This window comes from Seriola dumerili, unplaced genomic scaffold (assembly GCF_002260705.1).
Source record: "Seriola dumerili isolate Sdu_G_001 unplaced genomic scaffold, Sdu_1.0 BDQW01000321.1, whole genome shotgun sequence".
NCBI classification, from domain to species: domain Eukaryota; kingdom Metazoa; phylum Chordata; class Actinopteri; order Carangiformes; family Carangidae; genus Seriola; species Seriola dumerili.
In genome coordinates, this window is record NW_019174576.1 from 328,322 (window position 1) to 350,753 (window position 22,432).

Consider the following 22,432-nt stretch of genomic DNA (forward strand, 5'->3'; position numbering starts at 1 on the left):
GATTAGCTCTGGCCACACATCTTGACACTAAAATGTAAACAAACAAAAAATATTTGAAGATATAACAGTCACTTAATGGGTAAATTCAGCAGACTTTTTGAAAGACACTGACTTGTAATGTCGTAGACCACCACAGCTACAGTGGAGTCCCGTATATAACTGGGAATGAGGCTCCTGAAGCGCTCTTGTCCCGCTGTGTCCCAGAGCTGCAACCTCACCTGGGGTTGAGAGAGAGAAAGCTGAGGAGGCTGAGATTATTCAGATAGTCAGAGAGCCTGGAAACAGTAGGCTCCCTCCAGACACACAGGCTTACACAACACACACACACACACACACAAACACAAACACAAACAGGCATTATTCGTATGAGTGGACTCCTCACGATGACACTTCCAAGGCTGCACTGCTGTATGAAAGATTCCCCAGGAAAAACAGACATGCAGACATGTTTGATTGTATTCATCTACATGTCATGAGCTAGAGAGATTTCATGCTGCTCATCACTACTGCTGGGTAAAGTTTGATTTCATGCAGGTCAGGACATCACTGTGAAGATGAACAACAGAACGTGTTCTCTCTGAGATACTGCACTGCAGACACATAAACATTATTTTGTGGAGTTACAGCTGTAAGTGAGAGTCTTACCGTTCGATCTTCCAAGTACATGGTTTTCGACAGGAAGTCAATTCCAATTGTGGCCTAGTTTAGGGAAAGAAGATATTCATGCGTCAACATCACTGTAAATTAAGGTAGAATTATATATATTTTTTAAAGCTTATATTGTATTGACAGATATTGTGATTGCATTTTTTCTGAGAATGGTAATTTTTGCATTTCATTTGCACTTAAAAAAAGAAGTTATAATAATGTTCTGTCTGATTTGTAGGCTGCAGCATCTCTGTAGCATCACAATGCTTCTTTTATAATGTTATGTTGCAACACATTTGACCTTTATCAAAAACATATCAATTTGTACTTGGCCATATCAAAATTTCAATGATATTTTGATTAATTTGTACAGCCCTAGTGTAAATACCACAGCAGAGCATTTACCGGGGAAATAAATAATGGGAATTAAAGAGACAAATGGTGAAGAGGAGGACAGATTACTGCAAGATCCATAGTTCACTGCAGTCCTGATCACATCACAGGGGAAATAAATCTCATGGAATAAATGCAATCCAATGCAATAGCGCTGTAAAAAGACACCTTTGTTAATGCAACTCTGTGCTTATTTTTGAGGCCCGAGGCTTTTGATGAATCATCAGATGGAGTCAGTTTTTAAACTGGAGCAGGTGACGGTATGTCAGCTGTTACTGTGCTTCAATTATCACAACTACTATATTGTTTAAATATGTAGTTTGTGTATTTTATATGGTTTTTATACTGACACGGGCTTAAAGTCACTCCATATTACTCATTTTAAAATTGCAATCTAACCATTCCCTTGTTGTGCTGCAAGGCAGATGGCACCGTGTTCCCTCTTCAAGGGATGTTTCCTTTCTGCAGCCAAGCCTACAGCTCTCAGCTTTGCAGCCTGCCATGATATCATCAGGTGCTCTGGCTCGGACAAACCAAAACCTAGAAATGGAAGTTAAACTGCAGATCTGGGTTTGTTTGTTTTACTGGATTTTGAAGCCAGAACTGTTCAGTTTTGGACATGTAACAATGACGTTTCAGATCTCACAATTACAAAGATGGCTTCTTTTCAATAAACAATACACTGCCTTTTTAAAACATTAATATCATCATTATGAAATTCATTATAAACAGTGGCTATTCTATTAGTGTTTTGCAGACATGGACCATCTGTTGTAAATCTTCTATATTATATTAGACAGCATGCACATTAAATAATTTTAAGAACAAAAGATGCATTGTGGGAAACAGAAGAGTTTTGAATGAGAGACTTTCCTTGACAGCTGACCAAGGCAGATGTGGTTTGTGACCCTTTCATGTGGTGCATCCAGATGTTTGGGTTCTCAGTGTGTGTGTGTGTGTGTGTGTGTGTGAGGGGGCGGGGGTTTAAAGGGCTCGACGGTAGCTTGTGTAGGACTGACCCGGGATTATGCAGCAGTCCCCAGCTGTATGGTTATAGCCTATGTGACCTTAGCCTGTAAACTCCAGCACCGGCCAGCTGGAGCCCCTACTGTAAATGGATGACAGGTCTGACAGGGAATTACTAGTCTGCAGACTAGAGGATGCAGCTTCCCTCCAGCACTTTTTTCTTAGACTGTGTATCATTTGCACCACGACACATTTTATACACTTGTACCCGTCCTTTGATTAGGCAAGTTGGTGTATCTGTTGTGTTTGTCTATATTAGGCTGGCAGTCCAGCAGGGTGCCCGCTGCCCACTTTGACAGAGCTGGGCATCAGCAGCTTGATCACGCACTCGTTTCCTTGGCGATGCCAGCTACCACAGTGAACTAACTCAGAGAGTCTGGCATGAAGACAGGACGTCATTTATACTCTTCGTTTACACTCAGTCAGATCAAGCGCAGTTAGGATGAAAGTAAAGCCGCTCAAAGAATTCAAATTATAAAGTGCTGGATACAAGATTATAGTCAATGAAATAAAAATGTATTTTCTGGTTGTATCAGCATCAAAACAGACACTTATTTCACATGTCATACCATCACCAGAATTACCCCTTTGGTTCAATTGAGTAAACATAAAGATTTGCTGATTTGCAGTTATATTATTGACATTGGAGCTTGAATGAAGTTGAAAGCTGAGAGATGTGGCAGAGGCTTTTCTTGGGGGCTGGCAGAGGTGCTGTACCCAGTTTTAAATATAGAGTCCCACACAGACAGCTATAACATGAACAGATTAGATCATTAGAAATTATTAATATTTCTTTTAAATTTTTAACCAGCGCACATTGTTAGAAGACAGACCATGACTCTCGTGGCCATTCTGCTTCAAACACATCTGAGAGATTTCACTGATTTTACTTTATAAATGCATTTTTCACTTGAATACAGCCATCTTAAGATATTTTTTCATTCCATTACGGGGCAGGAAAGATACAGTACATTGGGTCTTTAGAGCTTTTAACAGGAAACAGCTGTGGGCTTGAAATGCTGAACCCAAATCCAGACAACAAAACGACGAACAGAAACTTCACAGAGGGAAATGGGAGCAAACCTGGATTTAGTAGGACAACAGACGGACTGACAAAGACAAGTGGGAGCACAGAGACCAAATACACACCAGGGAGGCAAGGGTGATTGAACACAGGTGAAACACATGAGGGCGGGGCAGACAATCAACAAGGAGGGAAACACGAAGACACAGAGATGGGAAGTAAAAACACAGTGTATACATAAGGAAGCTACAAAATAAAAACAGGAAATGAATCAGTCCAATAAGTCCAAACAAAAAAGGCAAACTGAGACAGAGCTGCAAACTGACAAACAAAGCTGCATAACCCGTACTCACTACTGCTGCCTGAGAGCACTCCACAGGCCTTCATCATCTCAGAGATGCTTAGACGAGGTCATGAGTATACAGAGTGTTGGTCTTGTGACCGAGCTTTAATCGCTGCACATAATTAATGAACACAAGACTTTATATCTTGTCACGTTTTTGACGATTTTTTTTTTTTTTTTTTTTCCCCCATTGTGGTGGTTTCTGCTTTTTGTGTAAGCAGAGAATCTAAATATTTCTTCCACCACCACTGCTCCCATCAGGACTTTCAAGGTCCTCCATCTGGCAGGGACGCCGTTAAACCAACAGACCTTGAAGCACAGTGAGCATACTGGCATTTGCTCACAGTGCCGTATTTAACAGCAGTTTGTGAACACACCAAATCTCATTCATTTGAAGTCTACTGCCAGCACAAGAGGAAATAGATCAGTATATAAATCACGCCTGCTTCTTCACACAGCAGGCAGTTACACCATGCTGGATTTGTAACCACTCTAATGGGTAGTGGCAGCGCAGTCATGATTAGTCTGTTTAATTCAGTAGATTTTTACCCCGATACAACATTAATTTGGAGTTGGAAGTGGTAACACAAGAGCTGCAACTAATAATTATCTTCCTTTATTGATTATATATTGAGAGTTTTTGATAAATCATGTAGCATATAAAACAAAAAATCTGAAAAAAAAAAAACCCCCACGCCTCCAAGGTAACATCTTCAATTTAAAAACTTTATATTCAATTAACAATCACATAACAGAAAGACGCAAATCTAAACGCTATTTATGCTAGAAAATGACTTGATCGATTATCGACATAGTTGTCGATTAATTTTCCAATATATCAATTGTTTCATCTCTATCCTGTTTTCTCAAATAGTTCTAAATACTGGAGATAATGTGGAATATTATTTGCAAACTAAACCATTTTCAAGTGCAGTATACTGGAAAATTCAGCTGAAATACAAAGCTGATCACATTTAATGGGTCATCTTCTGCTTCAAGTCACAAAGTGTGACATTTTGTACATTTCTGAAGCGTCCTAAAAGTCAGATTCACCGGTCGCTACGCTAAATATCTGAGTATTTGGGCAGAGCAGACAGATGCGGTCACAGCCTGGTGGCCAGGCCTGACTGACAGCTCCACCGCAGCTGACAAAAGCACTCTGCCTCTGGAGGCCTCTGAGCCCTTTAGCATGTGCTGCCAGGCAGTGAGGACGCCTGCCTGTGTCTCTCTCGGCTGGGTGGCTGCTTGATGGGACTCTGCTGCTTTAGAGGCAGCAAATCTGGCTCACCTCACTCACATCCTCCTGCTGACTAAAGCCACTGCCATGCTCGGTTTCATCTTTCCGATGGCCCTGGTTCTCTAAATAGACTCCTATTCTTCCCTCTAAGGATTGAACTGGATCAGCTCAAATCTAAAAGCTGGACTTACATGAAAACTAAAGAAAATAAACGTGGTGATCTGTGAGCCTGAATAACTTCTCATGAATCTTCTCATCAAGACACGTCTCCCGCAGGCTCGCATTCATAGCATCTTTCCACCCTCGCTGGGCAAACCCAGCCTCCCCTCTGAGCGACAGCATAAACACTCAAACCGAGCAAATGCATGCAGCATTTTAATTAATACTCAAAAAGGTCTCGGGAGTTGAGCTAGAAAAAGACTGCGAAATCATTTACAGCCCTACCTGTCACTGCGCCAGGAAGGAAAAGACACAGGGAAGAAGGGGGAAACACACACACACACACACACACACACACACACACACACACACACACACACACACACACACACACACACACACACACACACACACACACACAGGATAAAACACACACAGTTAGGAGAGACTGAGCTTTGTCTTTGATCTATAGCTACAAGGCAGAGGTTACGGCACCCATAACAAAATCATTGATCCACTATCTGTAAAATAAAAGCAATATGACTGTAAGAAGGGGATGACAAGGCTGTTTTGTGAACTCAATGGATGTAAATGGTTTTGTTTTACACACAAATAAACTAATGATCTGATTTTCATACCCCTCCCTGGCTGCTGTTATCGTTTGTAGGCACAGGCCATTACAATAGTGTGAGGCAGAGGCTGACATTAAACAGCATATGGGAACATTATTAAATAAGCAGATGCTATCTGTCTGGCATCTGCTGCCTCCCCACGTAAAATGGGAGGTCACGGCTAAAAAAGTAAGGGTGAGGAGAGGCCATTTGTCTATAGAGAACCATGCCCCTGCCCCCTAAATGCTCCTCAGAATGCACTTAGTACCGAGTTTGACAACTGTTGAGATTTTCGAAACCGTAATTTACCCAGCTGCATTCATGTTGGGAGTTAGAGCAGCGGCCTTGGAGTGAGACAGACTGCAGGCAACAACAGACGCCCACGTGCACTCCAGGTAACGGTGCTGAGGACGGTGCTACACTCTGAAAATTATGCAGGAAATGATCGTGTCACATTTACTATCCGTGCATTATAGGCATTATATAGTTGTTAGCAGTTCCTGTTTGCAATGTACCCACGGACCTATAGAAAACTATGACTGGATCATTTTTATACCAAAGAAAAACTTACAAACGTGAAGTTATCAGTAAAAGCAACAAAACATGAGCCAATCATGAAGATATTAATCATAAAAGTAAACAAACAAACAATAAGAACGATAGCAGCAGCAATAAAACATACACACAGAGGATCATAGGAAGGCCAGACTATAAAAGTGTGTTTTAAAAAGAGATTTAAATGAAGAGATAGATTTAACCATCCTAATTTCCTCTGGGAGGTTGTTTGTTGAGTCTGGGGTCCCTGATGGGAAATGCTCTGTCACCTTTGTTTTTCAGTCTGGATTTAGGGACCACCAGGTGAGCGGCATTACTGGACCTCAGGGCCTTGACGGCACATGGGGAGTTAGAAGGTCAGAACCATCCACGGCTTTAAAAGTGATAAGTGGGAATTTTTAAATCTAAAAACTAACAGGCAGCCAGTGCAAAGAAGAAAGGACGAGTGTAAGCAGAAGTCAGCAGCTAAAACCAAAGTCAATCATGACCTTTTAAGAAGGGCGGTTTCTGTACTGCGTGGACTCTATAAAGGCTGATCGGAAAAAGGTTCAAATATCAACTTTGGCTAAGAAAAGAAAGTTTGGAGAAAGGTCTAAAATTGTTAAAAATCTTTTGGGTTGAGCCTGGGTTTCTTTTTGAAATAGCCACACACAGTAATAAAGGGAGCAAATCAAAATGTTATGAATGTTATGAACAGATAAATTATGCTTAAAATTTCAAAACTGTTAAAAAGATTTTTTTTAAAAAGTCAAAAAAGGGGAGAATGTCTAAAGGAATAAAGGAGGGGTTCATTTTGTTCAATAACACTCTGGCAAATGAGAGATTTTTGTAATAAAACAGTTTAAAAACTCATTGCAGGTTTCATCGTCTAGAGACGGGACAGGGGGAGCATCACAAAGCACCATGGGATTTGAAATATTCAATGAGATTGGAAAAGTTGGCATGTCTGAAGTTTTCAACCTCAGCGTTAAAGAGCTTCGGAGCCTTAAGGTCAGCATAGTGGCCGCGGAGCTTAGAGAGGATTTCTACCGACGCTCTGCTTTCCGACATCTTTCCTTTTTTTGGAGTGCGAATGTCTTCATCTGGGACATGGGTTTAGTTTCTCTGTTCTTAAATGGAGCAATTTCATCAAGGATGGAACTGCAGATAATACTGAAATTTAATAGCTGCTCATCCACTGATAATAGCGGATCTAATTCACAGGGGTGTAGTGTTAAAAGCTTTACTAAAACTGTCGCCAGAGGCAGAATTAAAAACTCTAGACCTGTGTACTGTAACTGTGTACAGAAGCTGCTAAAAGGAGGGAGGTAAAACCAAATTAAAATATATACAATAGTGATCAGAAATACAAAGATCAAAAACATAAAGTCAGACAATGTAAGAACATAAGATAAAAAACAAGATCGAGAGTATGGTCCAGTCTGTGAGAGAGAGATTAAAAAACACAGTTAGAGGTGCAGCAGACATGAATGTTGAAATCACCTAGCATTAAAAATCAGTTATATCTGGGCAGGATTATTGACAGGAACTGTGAGAATTCATCTATGAAGCCAAACAAGGATTGGAGTGGTCTATAAAGTAGGAGGCACAGACACAGGGTGTCTCCCTTAAATAAAAATGGAAGAGCAAATTGATACGAGAGAGATTTATATCATTAGAAAAGGCAGCTACCACTCCTCTTCTTCACAAAGATCTTGGTTGGTGAAATAATGAGCAGCCAGGAGGAGAGGCTTCCATTAGAGTGTCATTCAGGAAGGTTTTTCCAGGACCCAAATGCAGACTCGGAGGCTGGAACGGTTCAGTTTGAGTACTTTAATGAAGAAATATTGCTCACGGGCAGATGAGCTGATAACCATGAAGACGAGTCGAAGAGAAGTCAGGCAAGTGAACAGGAAGAAAACATAAAGCTTCTTCACACGAAGTGCACAAGGGTAAATTACCAGGAACAAAGCAAGAATATCTAGGAAAACACCCGGGGGAAAATAAACAAGAAGCACTTGGAAATACCAGGGAAACTCAACAGACAAACTGACAAAGACAACAGAGAGCGCTAAATACACACGGGTCGCTGGGATGATTGGACACAGGTGAAACACATTAGGGTGGGGCAGACGATCACAAAGGAAGGAAAAGAAAACAAAGACAGGAAGTGAAACCGCTGTGAGACACAGAAGGTAAATCATTTCCAAGTCCAACAGGAAATTAGAACCAAGAGTCCAAACAGAGAGTCATGAAGGGGCAGGAGTAACATCTTCAGGTGGCACCCACGATTATCAGTTATCATAATAATGTCTAGCTTATTATGAAAATCATTACACGCAAATGATCTATTTAGCAGAGATCTTACATTGAGCAACCCTGCCTTGATTATATTCGGCACTTTGGGATTGGGCTGTGCAGGAGAAATAGGCCGGCAGAGAATGTGAATTAGATTAGATGGTGTGACCATACGGGGAGGGAGATGACTTGCTGAACACCTTATCCTTCTGTTACTGGTCGCAACAGGAATGGAACAGGAAGTGTGGAGAAGGTCGTGCTGAGTTGTGTCAGGGAGAATTAAAAGCTGTATAATGGGCAAAATTGGAAAAAATAGTTGCTTGGTTCTTTTCCTGTTTGAGCAGATGCAACGAGACGAGACTAGCAGTGAGCCTCCAGTTTCTCAAAGGAACAAGAATGTCTGGAGCGGGTGAGTAAAGCTCATTTAAAAGTGTCCCTCAGGCACCTCAGGGATAATATCTACACTTAAAAATTTAAAAGCTCAGTAAAAGAGGCGGGCTAGCCTAGCCACCAGGCTAAATACAAACCTGGCTAAGCTAGCAGCAGTTGGGAGACAACACTATCCAATTAACGTAACAGCAGAGTAAAGCTGAGTTATGGAAAGTCTCTTGTTTCTTCCAACTCCTCCAGTCTTTAACGCTGTATACGTTATGTTGTGAAACTGGTCAAATATTTGCTAAATTGCAGGTGTGAGGTGAACACAAGCAGTAGACACCAACTCCAACTCGGCAGCAGCTGATCACTTAACGAGTAAAAACCAAGAAACTTCTTACAGCGAGAAAAACCTGTAAAAACAGCAATATGCTGTTTTACTGTGGCGGACTATTTGTTGGAAACCGTTGGAGAGTCCAGGAGGATACTGGTCAGAGAAAGTGTTATCTCTCTTCTTATCTGACTCTCAAACAGAAAGCAAACATGCATATTTCCCAAAGTGTCACAGTATTATTTTAATAAACTTCTATTCCTGGTGATAGAGCCAGTTTTAATTGAAAGTGATTATACTGTAGAGGGCAAGAAAGTCAACTTAGATGGAGGCGGTGAGGAAATAGGAGGCACAGCTTAGATCAACAGCTGAGGTGATCTTTAAAGACCACATTACATAATTTAAAGGCAGGGCCACATTAACATTTGATCTTAAGGGAATGAGGCTACAGGTCTGTAGTCTGAGGACCAGGAGGAAGAACATTATTAACTCTACTGGCCTTGTAGAGGGAATGCTGGCCAGTTTTATACCTGAAGGAAATCATTTCTCAGACTCACTGATGTTTTTAAATAAACTACTGCTCAAATTAAAATAGAGATTAAAAAAAAAAAAGATACTGCACAGTGGATTAAGGTTTTAGTCAAACAGACATCATTCACTGTAAAAACAGTGTCATCTGTCTGACTGTATACATTATTTATATCACCCATTAAACAATAACCAACTACAATGTCACTTTTCACCACACTATGAGCTGCCAGTGTATCCTGTATTCCTTGTAGAGAAGAGTATTTTTCCACCAAACCTCCAGACAAACAATATGTAAATGCGATGTGAAACATGTCTGTCTCATTAAACAGCAATTAAATAGAAATATACGTTTTTATTAGAAAGCAAACTGCCTCTGAAATTAAAGCTGTAGAGCCATGTGGAATGTTAAAAGTCTTCCGGCTACAACTGCAACGATTTATCACTTAATCAGTTATTCGATACAGAAAATCAATCAACAACAATTTTGATAATCGATCGAAAAGAAATACCAAACATTTGACATGTGTTCCAGCCTCTAAATTGAAAGGACTTTGCTGTTGCTGAACTGATCTTTGGGTTTTACACTGTTGGTGGACCAAAACATTTAATGACATCACCTTTACCAATTGTACAAATTTAATGAATCGAGTCAGATTAATTATCAGATTAATCGATAATGAAAATAATCATTAGCTGCAGCCTTACTTCTAGAAAGCACTTCTAGAGTAGCTCCACGTGATGGTTTGTGCACTTGAATTAGTTTTAAGTTTACCATCACTATTATCAGTAGATGATAAATGAAGTTGTATGTCGTACTTGAAATTTAGCGAAAACAAAAGTTACCTCTTAGCTTTCCTTCACATTCAGTCGTCTTATACACTGATGGTATTACAGTGTTTCTAAGGCTAATCTGCTTATGTTTTGTCACACATTGCACAGGCTCATAATAATGTGCACTCCCTCAATAAAGAGCCTGGGTGAGCTAAAAGACACACACACACACACTGTACACACACTGTACACACACTGTACACACACTGTACACAATATGATGAGAGAGGGCGGAACAGCTTTGTGAGGTTTATTTTTAATTCCTTTTTTATTACTATAGAAATAGATACTTTCTGCTTATAAAGCAGGTTTATTTAAAGGTCTTTTACGTGTCTGCAGATGCTTGCAGAGAGTACTGTAGCTGCATAAGCAATATTCTGTTTTTAGGATGACGAGTGAGATTAGGCTGCTGTGGAGAACAGGGTTAGAAATAGTCATCGCCCGAGGGCCCACGGTGCTCTTGATGTGGTTCAGTTCAAACGTGTCTGTTTTAATATCCATGTGGGCTTTAACTTCCTTGTTTCACACACACACACACACACACACACACAAATAAATATTTTTTGTGAATTAATTTCCTTGATTAACATGCTAGTAACTAATTTTACCTGGGCCATATTTGTGTAGGTGGAGTTTATTAATTTAATGTATGTACAGTTGAAAGGCAGACAGCACAGCGTGACTGATCAACAGAGACAAAATCGATCATTCGAGACAGAATATTCGCTGCCTGCAGCAGCACCTACCTGATATGTGTTGTCAAAGCTGTCATACATGAACCGTGTGATCAGAGACGTCTTTCCAACTGCAAGAGAAGAAAAAGACAGAATGTATTAAATGAGAGAAGAAGAGGCCTCGTCCTCTTACATTCAGACACTCAATCAACCTAACAGCGGGATCGGTGGTTACGGGTTTCTGCTATGGCTGTCACTGCTGCCCAGGGAGCTCATTAGTGTGCCTGGGGGTGACCAGGAGGTCATGCAGTGGCATCAGGTTCAGATGTAATTACAGGGCTGCTGCAACCAGTATTATGAGTTCCCAAAACACCAACATTTCCCTTTTAATATATTAAATGGGGAGGATAGAGAGATGAGATCCCAAAGAGCAATAGGAAACGTGAGGAAAAAGTCGACTACTCCAGCTGAAAACAGGCTCACCTGAGAGCTTTCGACAGGTTTTACTGACACTTACAGCCGTCTGTCATTTGCATAGGATGCCAAGCCAAAAAGCGATGAATTAAGTCTAATAAAAATCTATCTGGTTGCTTTTAAAAGGCACTGGAAACCAATTTTCTCAATCATCTTCTTACTGGGGGTGATACAGTTTTACATGGAAATAGAGTTTTGGATATCTCAGTATTTTAATTGAAGTGTTGATCCATGAGAAGATATATTTGTGGTTTTAAGAACCAAAAAACATCTCAGTGTAGTTTTACATCTCCTCTCTCAGGCTTCTCTCTGGAGCTCTAGTAACAACAGGTCGGTGAGCCAATCAGACGAGAGGAGGCACTGAGCCTTTCTTCTGATTGGCTGACTGTTTTCCGAGGGATTGAATAAAAATATAGCAGATTTCAGGTAAAACACTCAGCGAAACCAAATCCTGCAAGATTGCATGGTCCAGATGGGCGGGGCTTTGGGCGTGGCTGAGAGCGATGACTGCTTTGTTGTGACATCACAAAGTTACAAAAGTCCTGACAGCTCATTTTAAGGCTCAGTTTCTGAATATAAGCTGAGTGCATTTCTCTGTGGACTGAGCGCTTTAAAACTTTCACAGTATTAATATAAAACCTAGACCTTCTTTATAATAAAAAAAAAAACAAATACATGAAAACCACTTAATACAATATGGGACCTTTTAAGGTTGGAAGTTTTCAGACACTTTAATTTTTTCTTTTTACAAGTTCAATATCCAGAACAAATAATCTGCATCACGGGTCTAAACATGGGAGAGTAAATATGAATCTGTATTCCACCCTGAAGCAAAATAATATGTTTACCATGTTTAAAAAGAATTTTCAAGTGTTGCAGCGAGGTGCAATTATTGATAAGAATCAGCAATCCATGCTCATTTAGACACAGTCTCAATTATAATTTTTGAGCATTGTTTAGCTCCAACAATATTGATTGCCGTGATCAATGCCTGTGCATTGCAAATAATAACTTATAGTAATCTTAGACTGCACACTCTCTATTTTTGTTGCAGTGCAGTGGAATAAGGGAAAATATGTATGTGGGCACAAAACTGCAATTCATTTATTCCAAGGAACATTAGCAATAATCAATATCAAGTTGTGGCGAAATAACTAGTGATTCATCCTAATTCTTAATGCCTCCTTAGTAAAATAAATATAGGACCAACTTGTATACAAAAGGTATGTGTTACTGTTCCACACTCTCTGTTGTTACAGTTGATACATAATGAGAAGATGACAAGTAATTTAAATGCAGATTTAGCCAAAGATTAAAAAGAAAGACAATAAAATCTTGAGAGAAAAGGCGGACACAAACTAACAGGATCCAAAAGTACAATATAAACCCTAAAAAAAAGAAAAGATTGTGGTGTTTGGTTCCTGCATTTTTGCTCAGATAAGCCATTGCTATTAATCTGGTAACTAAAATGTTAGATCCTGTGAACCTAAATGTACCCAGCCATTTTTCTCTGTGGAAAAATGATACTCGACTGACAAGGATCATTATTGGGGCATGTTATGGTATGTGACTGACAAATGACTGGAAAAATGTCACTTAATTTCATATCAATTCAATAATCAATCCATCATTTTAGTAGCATGAGGCATATTATACCAGAATTAATCACTTAAAGAAAAGAAGGCTGGTTAGACATGGTTGACTTATTGATAGATGGTGTATATGGTTTGCAGATTTTTTTTTTTTTGTGATTTTATTAATGAGGAGGATTGAAGCAAAGCAAATGAGGAGGCCAGAAGGAATCAATCACATCCTCTTTGTATATCCATTTAGCATGAGTGCAGATGGTTGGCTGAAAGCCGCTGTCTTAGATCCCCCTAATTCCAGTGGAACACATCCAAAGTGCTACGGTTCGGTCCAATCAGCCAGTCCACACTTGACAGACTCTGCATATCGCTGACTACCACATTTCATCTTATTGACTCTTGACTAACAGACCTAAATTATCTATACGCCTGTGCAACATGCAGACATCTGTCTGTGCTGCTGTCATTCCAGATTTGTTGTTTTTTAATATTTGTGATATTTCAATTCATTATTCATGTGGAAGAAATGCACTGAAACTGAGCACTTCAAATTTGCAGGCAGAGACTCACTCAGTAAACATAGTCTGCCTTAAATTCACAGCTCAACGAATGGGCACTCAGGTGCAATTGTTTACATAAAGAGTTTTAATCAGGCCGACTAATTACACGTATCCGTGCCCTCACTTGGTTTCCATATCTGCGAGGCAGGATCTGATGAGCAGCTACTGATTATGCTAATGACCACATGCTAATTTATTGATACATCATCTAGTTTACTCAGCTCCAGACCTGTCCTCCTTTTTTACTCGTGAATTTAACACATTTTACTTCTTCACTTGAAATTGAAATTAAAACTCCATCGTGACTCATCTACTGAAATCAGATTGTGTGCGCATGGAGCCGTGGTAAAAGCAGTAATTGGCAATGTAAGCGTATGATGGGTGGTGTCTTATGTTTAATCAATTTTCACTTTTCCAAAAAACACGAGAGCAAAAGTGTAAGAAATGGATCAACAAGTGTGTTTGTCTACTCTCAATAGCATGCCTGGCTAACTATTTACCTGCAGTGACCTAGTGCTTCTTCCAGGGCCTAAAGTTAGCATGTTGTTAGCTAACTACATTTCTATGTGAGGTCACAGGTTACGTTACATAAATCTCCATTCAGGATTGACACATGCACGGTAGTCCAACCAAATGCTTTATGAGATTGTGTAGAAATTTAGCCAAGATGACTTTGCTAAAGTTAAGTCAAATCATTCTAACAATAAAGCATGAGGCTAATCTTTGCATTGTATGTTCAAATAATTCATTTATCTATAGCGAACACCTGAACAGTTTTATGTTATAAAGAAAGAACAGCCTGATATTAGGTTTTCCTCTTAAAAATACTGTATTCCAATACCAGGGCTAACTAGCTCTATCCTGCCATACAGCAACAATGAAACATGAAATACTTAAACAGTCAGAGTTTTCAACAAATTCACTCATTTCAGCTTTCAGAAGCCTGCTTTTATCTATCTCTGTCCTTTTGAATTTCAGACTGTTGGTCAGACAAAAACAAGCAATTTGAAAACATCACCTTGAGTCCTTGTTAAATGTAATTAGGCCTTTTCTGCTACTTTCAGACACTAATTAATCAATGAGAATTATCAATAGCTGCAGCCTCTTCACATCAGTATGAGAGAGCAGAACATTAGGATGGAGAGTCTGATCCAACATCCTCGCTGCTGACTCATCGTCCTCGACCACTAAGCAACATGACACAGCACTCTCTGCTCCGCACAGTCACTGCTGAAAGCTTCAAAACTCAGGGACAGACAGCTCGTCCTTTTTTTCTTCCTCTAACTCAAGTAGTATCTGGGAGAGTGCAGTGCGAACAAAATATGAGGAGACACTGAAATTCCCTCTCAAGAGATGAATGGTCTGTCACCGCACTCTTTGATTTTGCTTGGATGTATTGTACATAACAGTATAATGATGGACATTGAATTACATGATCACAACATCAGACCAGAGCGCTACAGGGAAACAAAACACATCCCGATCCAACCTACAGGACTCTCCTAATCTCATAAGGCTGAACTGAGTGTGTTATTTAATTTTCGTCAGTATCTTCAGATATAACTCCAGGTCTGTTGTGTGAATTTAATTACTGGGGTGGAAGCAGGAAGCTTAGCTACATGGCTGCAATAATTTAGTGAATTTTCCGTTAGGCTAAAAAGAAGTGATTAACAAGGCAGATTTTCGATTACATTTCAGAATTAGCTCTGCTTTTCTGAGCATTTCCCCCTCATAAGCTTTTCATCCTCTCTGCCATTAACACTCAAAGCTATTTTAGAGATTATGATGGGATTCAAATGATTAGTAGCTTTAGTCAAACATAAAAGTAAAATCCACACCAGCGGTACAGATAGCAATAATCTCTTTTCATGCAGGTCGTAACGCAGGTGTGTTCTCGCAGGGCAGTGGGTTCACAGAGAAAACTGTAGCTTATTAATTTCCAAAAGGCAGGGTAACAGTGAACTATAACAGGTTCAACTATAATTTAAACTGTCTAGCTACAGGCTAGTAACACACCTTAAACAAAATTAATCATGTAATGAGAAACAAGCGTTAAAAAACGGATTAATGCCACAGTTTTAATGAGACCGTTTTGGTTTTGTCATAGATATGACATTTATGTCCAATAATTGACTCGAGGAGAAAGAACATACAAGATGGTATTCCCCTCTGTGTGAAAGCAATGACACAACATTTATTGTTCGAGCCCAGTTTGTGTTTGAGTGTTTGATGACTTCTCCCACTGACTCCAGGCCTGTCTGTGCAAATGTCTCATCTTGACATTTTGGCCGCCTATTGATTACCGTGACAAACTAATTAAAGCAGATAAAGTGCACAGGTTCCTCTTGTGCAAATGGCCATGTTAATAACAGGACATAGCTGTGCGCTGCTCACAACATGTCCTCTGACAACAGCAGCCTAATTCACCCAAATCACCTCCATGTGGCTTTCACCAGCCAAGCTGACCTACGTTAATAAAGACCCAGTGGGCTTGTTTTAATAGCATCCCGTTCAAGTCCTGATCTACTACTGGACTCAAAAGGGAGATCTGAAAGTAAATATGCTGCAAACCTACATCATACCCTTTTGGAACAGTTTTTTTTTGTTGTGATTTTTTTTTAGGAGGGGTTAGTCCTCTCTGTTACGTAGCTGCAGCTGGGGTTAGAGAGGAGGAATTCATGAGGTTACATAAAGCATTTAAATCTTTAACGTCGTTGTGCAGCATTGTATGTGAACTTGACGACATCATCTTCCACTTAGACTTGCAGTAAGATGAAGTCCACATGCTGGCATGGAAATAGACAGCACCATCCGATGGGAGCGTCTAATGTGAGCAGACATCTGTTCAAGACTCGTACAACTTCTCCTGATTGTGTTATTGCTGCATTGGAACTAGTTAATGTTTCCCAAAGCCATACTATTTTGTTGTTTCTTCAGTAATTTGGAATTGCACAGATTGTACTATACTGAGACATTTTTTTTTTTTTAAACGGTCAAGCTACAAAAACATTGGCACATACATTTCCCACAATGCAATGCAAAATGCCCTTATCCTTTAAATTACACTTTCCCAGTTCATAACGTTTTCTGTCAAATATCTGAAGTCTTGCACCACTGGTCAACAGCAAGCCATCTAGACCATGATGACCTTTAAGGAGACGGAGAGTCCGAGATAGTGGAGTCTATGGTAGGTCTTTAGCTTGTATTACACTCTCCACTTTTCTTTAATCTCCTGCGATCGAGTTAAAAAAGTTCCAAAAAACAGCAATAGTTTTGCAGACAGTTATGAGACTGGAGTCGTGGATGGTACAAATACGTGTTTTTAATAAACTGTGTTAAGTTACTGTCTTTGTTAGCAAATGAGCAAAGCTAACAAACTAATGAATTTGGTGCATGACCATTAGCAAGCCTGTTAGCTTGAAAAGCTATATTTTCCTCCTCCAATGACTTTTTATTGAAAGAAACGGTGTGCAACAGTGAATAAAATGCCAAAATGAAGAGAAAATAGTGAACTCCACGAGCCATTGTGACTGATGAACGCTAGTCCAGTAAATGGTTAGCTCGGCAGCTAGCACTGAGAGTAGTCATTACATCATCACCAAGCTTATATTGCATGGACGAGCAAATTATGCTTTGTGGCACAACCCTGATGACATCATCAGGGTTATCTAGATTTCAGAAAGCTTCCTCCAGAGCCACAGGAGACATTATACAACTATTTCACGAGCTGAGTCGAAATCCTAATGATCAGTAAACTCAGCTTTATCTGTAAAATCATTGGAGTACCCCTTTAAATAAATTCCAAGTTACTATATGATTAAATTAACTTACTTACTATATTCTTAAACTAAACTGTTCACTGAAACAGTCCAATCTTCTTATTTAGACCCTCAATGCACATGTCTCTACACAGTGCAGGAATTCAACAACCATTAACACCATCCCTGCTGATGACCTACACTCTCAATTAAGTAACCATCTTATAGACACCTTAATAAACAGTAACAAAGGGAATTCCTGTCTAGTGGGTTTCCAATTACTCTTCTTGGTTTTAATGAAGTCTATACTCGATGTGATGCTTCAAAGACTTTGCAGAGTGAGTTAACAACATGGGGGCCAATTACCAGAGAGAACTGAGCACCTGCTGCTGCAAAACGTGCACTTTCACCGCCAGCACTCCGCTGAGCACAGTCAGCAGACACCTCATCAAAGCATCTCTGAAGAGCTCAAAATACAATTTTACAGCACATTTAAAGTCCTACACATTTGGTTTCACATTGAGGTCTGCCTCCTTCTGTCATTTGTGCACTATGCAACCATAAAATGGAGTTAGTTAAGGATTCTCTCACCTCCACATCTACACCCATCAGTGACAAAAAAACAAAAACAAATGTGTAACAAATATGCTAGAACGAAATCAATAAATCCCTGTGAGACTGAGAGATGAGAACTGTAGATGAGTGTATTGAATTGATGTGACTGAAATAAGTCTCCTTTAAATTAAGAAAAGGTCACACACCTTTAAATGACAAAAACATGACCTTGGTCCTTTTCAGCATTAATAATATTTATCTTGTTTATATGTGTGTAAATGTGTGTTTAACACTGAGAGGGAAATTAACTGTAACATTTTTTTTTCCAAGGCAAGCTTAAGAAGGGGAAGTTTCTTTCTGATTAAAAAAGTTCAGAAAAATTTTGCAAGCTTAAAAAGCTATTATGGCTGATGCTGTAGGTCAAGGATTTATATGTGAACATCCTGGCTATTCATCTATGGACAAGGCAATGCACACATAGTAGAATAAATGTCAACCTACCACTTCTTGCTGAGCTTTATAAGGCTGAATTATAAACTAAGTGGTCCATGCAGCCCTGAAGCTGTGTGCCAAGGAGACAGGTAAAACCCCTGCTGGTCACTTGGTGGCGGGCATCATGGAATACCCTTGAGGACTTGGCAGCCAATCAGAGCATGGCAGTGTTTTCTGCATGGGCCCGGCTCCCACTCATAGGGAGATGGATAAAAATAAAACAGTGCGTGCCATGCCTTGCCTTCGCACGACATCGAGATGAGGGCTCAGCATGCTGGAGAGAGGCAGATATCTAATATTTATCAATGAATGCAGGAACAGAGAAAAATAAATGGTTATTTATGATTGTCCTTGCTGAGGAAGAAGAGCACAGAGATCTGGAGAAGATACAGACCAGTGGGAGAGATATTGACTCTTAAATCTGTGTAGTTGCTTATTCATAGTCACAGCAGCTGGCATAAAGAACACAACAGGAGAATGCCAGACAGCAGATGGCCTTAAAAATAAACTTTTCTTCAGTCTTAAGTTAACGAATTACACATGCAAATAAAAAGAAACTGTCACTCTAAGAGCGCTGAAAAATCTTTCTGAGATGAAACTCTAGTCGTCTTACTTTTAGGCATTACTTACAATCACAATTGTACAGAGGTGTTGAAAAATAGTGATTAGCTTGCATCCGATTTTAAATTGAATCAATTGACCAAATACTATATTATATAATATTAGAAAAACAAATTCTGGTTGACACAAGTCACCCACAAAGGAAGCCGGAGGTGCAACCACTCTCCTGATGCTGGCCACTGAGCAGCTGGAGAATCTGATGGTGACATGTCTTGTCATACTCCTCATTTGAAAGAAAAAAAGTCTAAAAAGTTGCCGTGTCCCAGGACGCACTGTGCCTTCTACAAGAGTAAAATTCAAGATCTTGCATTTTTCATACCACCAAATCCCAAAACTGAGCCAAGATGAGCTCTCGGGATTCAAGACATTAAACACAAAGCTGCCACAGGCAAACTTCACCATCACACACCCAGAATTACATGTGCAGCAAACTGATAAAATAATTTGCAGCTATGTACTTTACTTGTGCGAGTTTCTGTGAATAAAAATAAGAACTAACCAGCTTTGCCTGCACGTTGTCTGTCTCGAAGTAAACTGCATTATGACATCCTCCCTGAATGGGAGATTCAGTATAGTTTTGCTCAAAAGCCTTTCAGCACATTTTCATGTGAGTCAAGTTTAATAAAGGTTGTAATACCTCATGTTGATGATAACTCCCTGGTCCACCCACACAGGTGTTTTCACTTAATATGCCTGATTGGACCTCCCCTCGGGACTCTGTGGGTGTGTACAGACTGCGCTTGATTGACATTAACAATTAAAAAACTACACCTCTACTATTCTTGTTAGCGCAGAGGGCAGCATAGCCCCGCCCACCTTCAACTATCGCCAGGTTTAATCAGCCACAACTGAAAACACCTGTGTGAGTGTGAGTTATCTGTGTTGATACATAAAACCACTTTTATTATGTTTAAAATAAAAACAGTCACTGTCATGTTGTAACTTCATATGTGAAAGCTAGCTAAAGCTTTTTTAAACAAATATAACCTGTTTTATCATAGACACCTATCTGACCTTCACAACACCAAAACAATATTCACTTGGTTAAATGTATACTCGGAGCTTGTTCTTCTACTGTTTTCTACGTCTAGGTTACAAGTGTGATATCAGTGACTGGTAATATAAACATAACAAAGCTGTTCTCAGTCACGTCAGGCCCAGAGGTCTGGAAACATAGACCCTTCAAGGTAGCAACCAACTACTGGTTGGGTTGCCATGAACTTAGGCATTGACGTTCATGTTCCCCAGAGGATGGATTAGAAGGAGCAATCAGGGATGCAATGCACCACCTCACGTTATCTCATGGAGAAGCAGGTGAAAACAAAATGGAGACTGTGGTGCAGAAACTTGTTATTATGCTAATAGTGATCACTTCAGTCAGGCTCAAATTGATCACCGTAAAAATAGATGATTATTAGAATACATTTCTTTAACTTTCTCTACTCTATTTCTCATACAGATTGTCATCTAACTGACATTTGAAATAATACAAAGTGACACAGACAGTTTTACTATTTACTGATTTAAAGATAAAATAACATAAACTGCACTGTGGCTCTCTCATGCTCCAAGCCTAGTCGTAACGGTTAGGGGTGAAAATATTACACACTGTAAATGTACCAACAGCAGTGAAGATATCACACACACACACACACACACACCCACACACACACACAGAGTGAACTGCTGTTGGACTATCTGGCAGGGATAGACGTTACACCAGTCATTACACACTGTGGCAGTCCAAAAACCAGTCAGAAGACAGCCTCCGCATCTGACAGCTTGGAGTAGCAGGCTACAACAGTTTTACATTTTTTCCATATGTTGTCATGTATGTAAAGTGAACACTGTGAGCAGACTACTTGATTACTATATAAGCAAATTATTGAAATTGTATCAGCATGATTCTGTCCCAAGCTTTTTGATTCATATCATCACTGTTGATCACTGTAACCTTGACTTTAAGCTGTTTCCACTGTACTGTGCATTGAGAAAAAAAACAGAAGCAGAAGACTAAACAACTCTGGATGAGAAAATGGTTGTGGAGTCACAGTCAACACGGGTTGTCTGGAGGTGGAGGTGAGATTTTAACTGTCAGCTTTAATATCTGTCAACAGCAGTACGCTAGCCAACATTAGCCTCAAGGTAATGTTTACTGTTGCTTGACAACACTGCCAGCTGCTCTGGGACTGACGTAATCATAATCCTAATCATCCTGATTTTAACTCCTAAATATCAAACATGTTAGACATTATCAGGCCGACCTTGACTGGATCTGCAAACCCCTCACATTACAAGATCTGATCATATTCAGTAAATGTTAGCATTCTAACATGCTAAACTAAGATGATGAATGATGATGATTTACCTGCAGTATCTTTGCATTGTCACTGTTAGCATGTTAGCATGACATGACAGCCTCACGGAGCTGCTAGCATGGCTACCACCAACTGATAAATGAGCCAAGGAAGTTATGGATGGTTTTTCTTTTCTATCTGGAAACATGACTTATTTTCATTTAAGTGTTTTTCTTTTCTATCTGGAAACATGACATTAACCTTATACATAAATATTCATCTGAATCAGATAGCAACAAAAATAGACATGATATAAAATTTGCAATAAAAGTTATTGTGAAAGTTTAAACAATTATCAAGCATCAAGATTGATTGTTTTTACAATGTGTCACATGGACTGCACCAGTAGAGAAATTGCAAAATGAACTCTTACGAGGACACGTCCATTTACCAATACCTCTGAATAATGGATGAACAGGCTTTCAAACTCAACAAAGGCTGTTTCCCGTGCACACATAAAGCACTCAGAAAGCCATTTCAGCCCTTACACAGTCTAATGAGGCATTAGACATTACTAAAAGCAGTACCAATACACACACAAATACGCAGTAAGAGCATAGTGACATATCCACCACTGTGTGACACCAGTTTTGAAATATATGACTCTTGCGGTGTTTGTGATTGCCTTGGGAAAAGAGATAGAAGTCATATGTCTGCTGTTTGAGGCCACAGGGCTTGAGAGAGACCGACTTGACGTTTTAATGTTTAAATTAGATTCCATTCTCACAAAGCAAAGGGCAGCTGGAGGCTGGAGAAATGAAAACAGAATCCCCACAGAAAAACAGGTCACGCTTTCATTTCCAGACCTCCAAACATACAGTATGTTGTACTACTTACAATATTATCAGATCTACGCATGTTCTCGCTGTCAAAAATCATTATTGCATTGTACACTCAGCTCATATTCGCAGTCACGGTGTTAACAAAGCAAAAAATCACATAAATCTCATTACCGGCATTACAAACAGGTGTTCAAAGTATCCAATACACGTCATCCCAGGCTGCCATCTATTAATT

The 22,432-nt window shown here is 39.7% G+C and overlaps 1 protein-coding gene across 2 annotated transcripts in view; it reads right to left on the bottom strand.

The window, feature by feature from the left end:
• LOC111231995 (ras-related protein Rab-6B) overlaps positions 1 to 22,432 on the bottom strand; it is a 51,151-nt gene that overhangs the window by 16,439 nt on the left and 12,280 nt on the right. The window contains exons 2-4 of one of the 2 annotated variants that reach the window (XM_022759319.1): positions 11,085 to 11,143; positions 646 to 699; positions 113 to 218 (exon numbers count right to left, since the gene is read on the bottom strand). In XM_022759319.1, the coding sequence (XP_022615040.1) occupies positions 113 to 218; positions 646 to 699; positions 11,085 to 11,143 (219 nt within the window). Of the gene's footprint in view, positions 1 to 112; positions 240 to 645; positions 700 to 11,084; positions 11,144 to 22,432 lie in introns of both variants that reach the window. The other variant, XM_022759318.1, reaches the window with a different exon arrangement.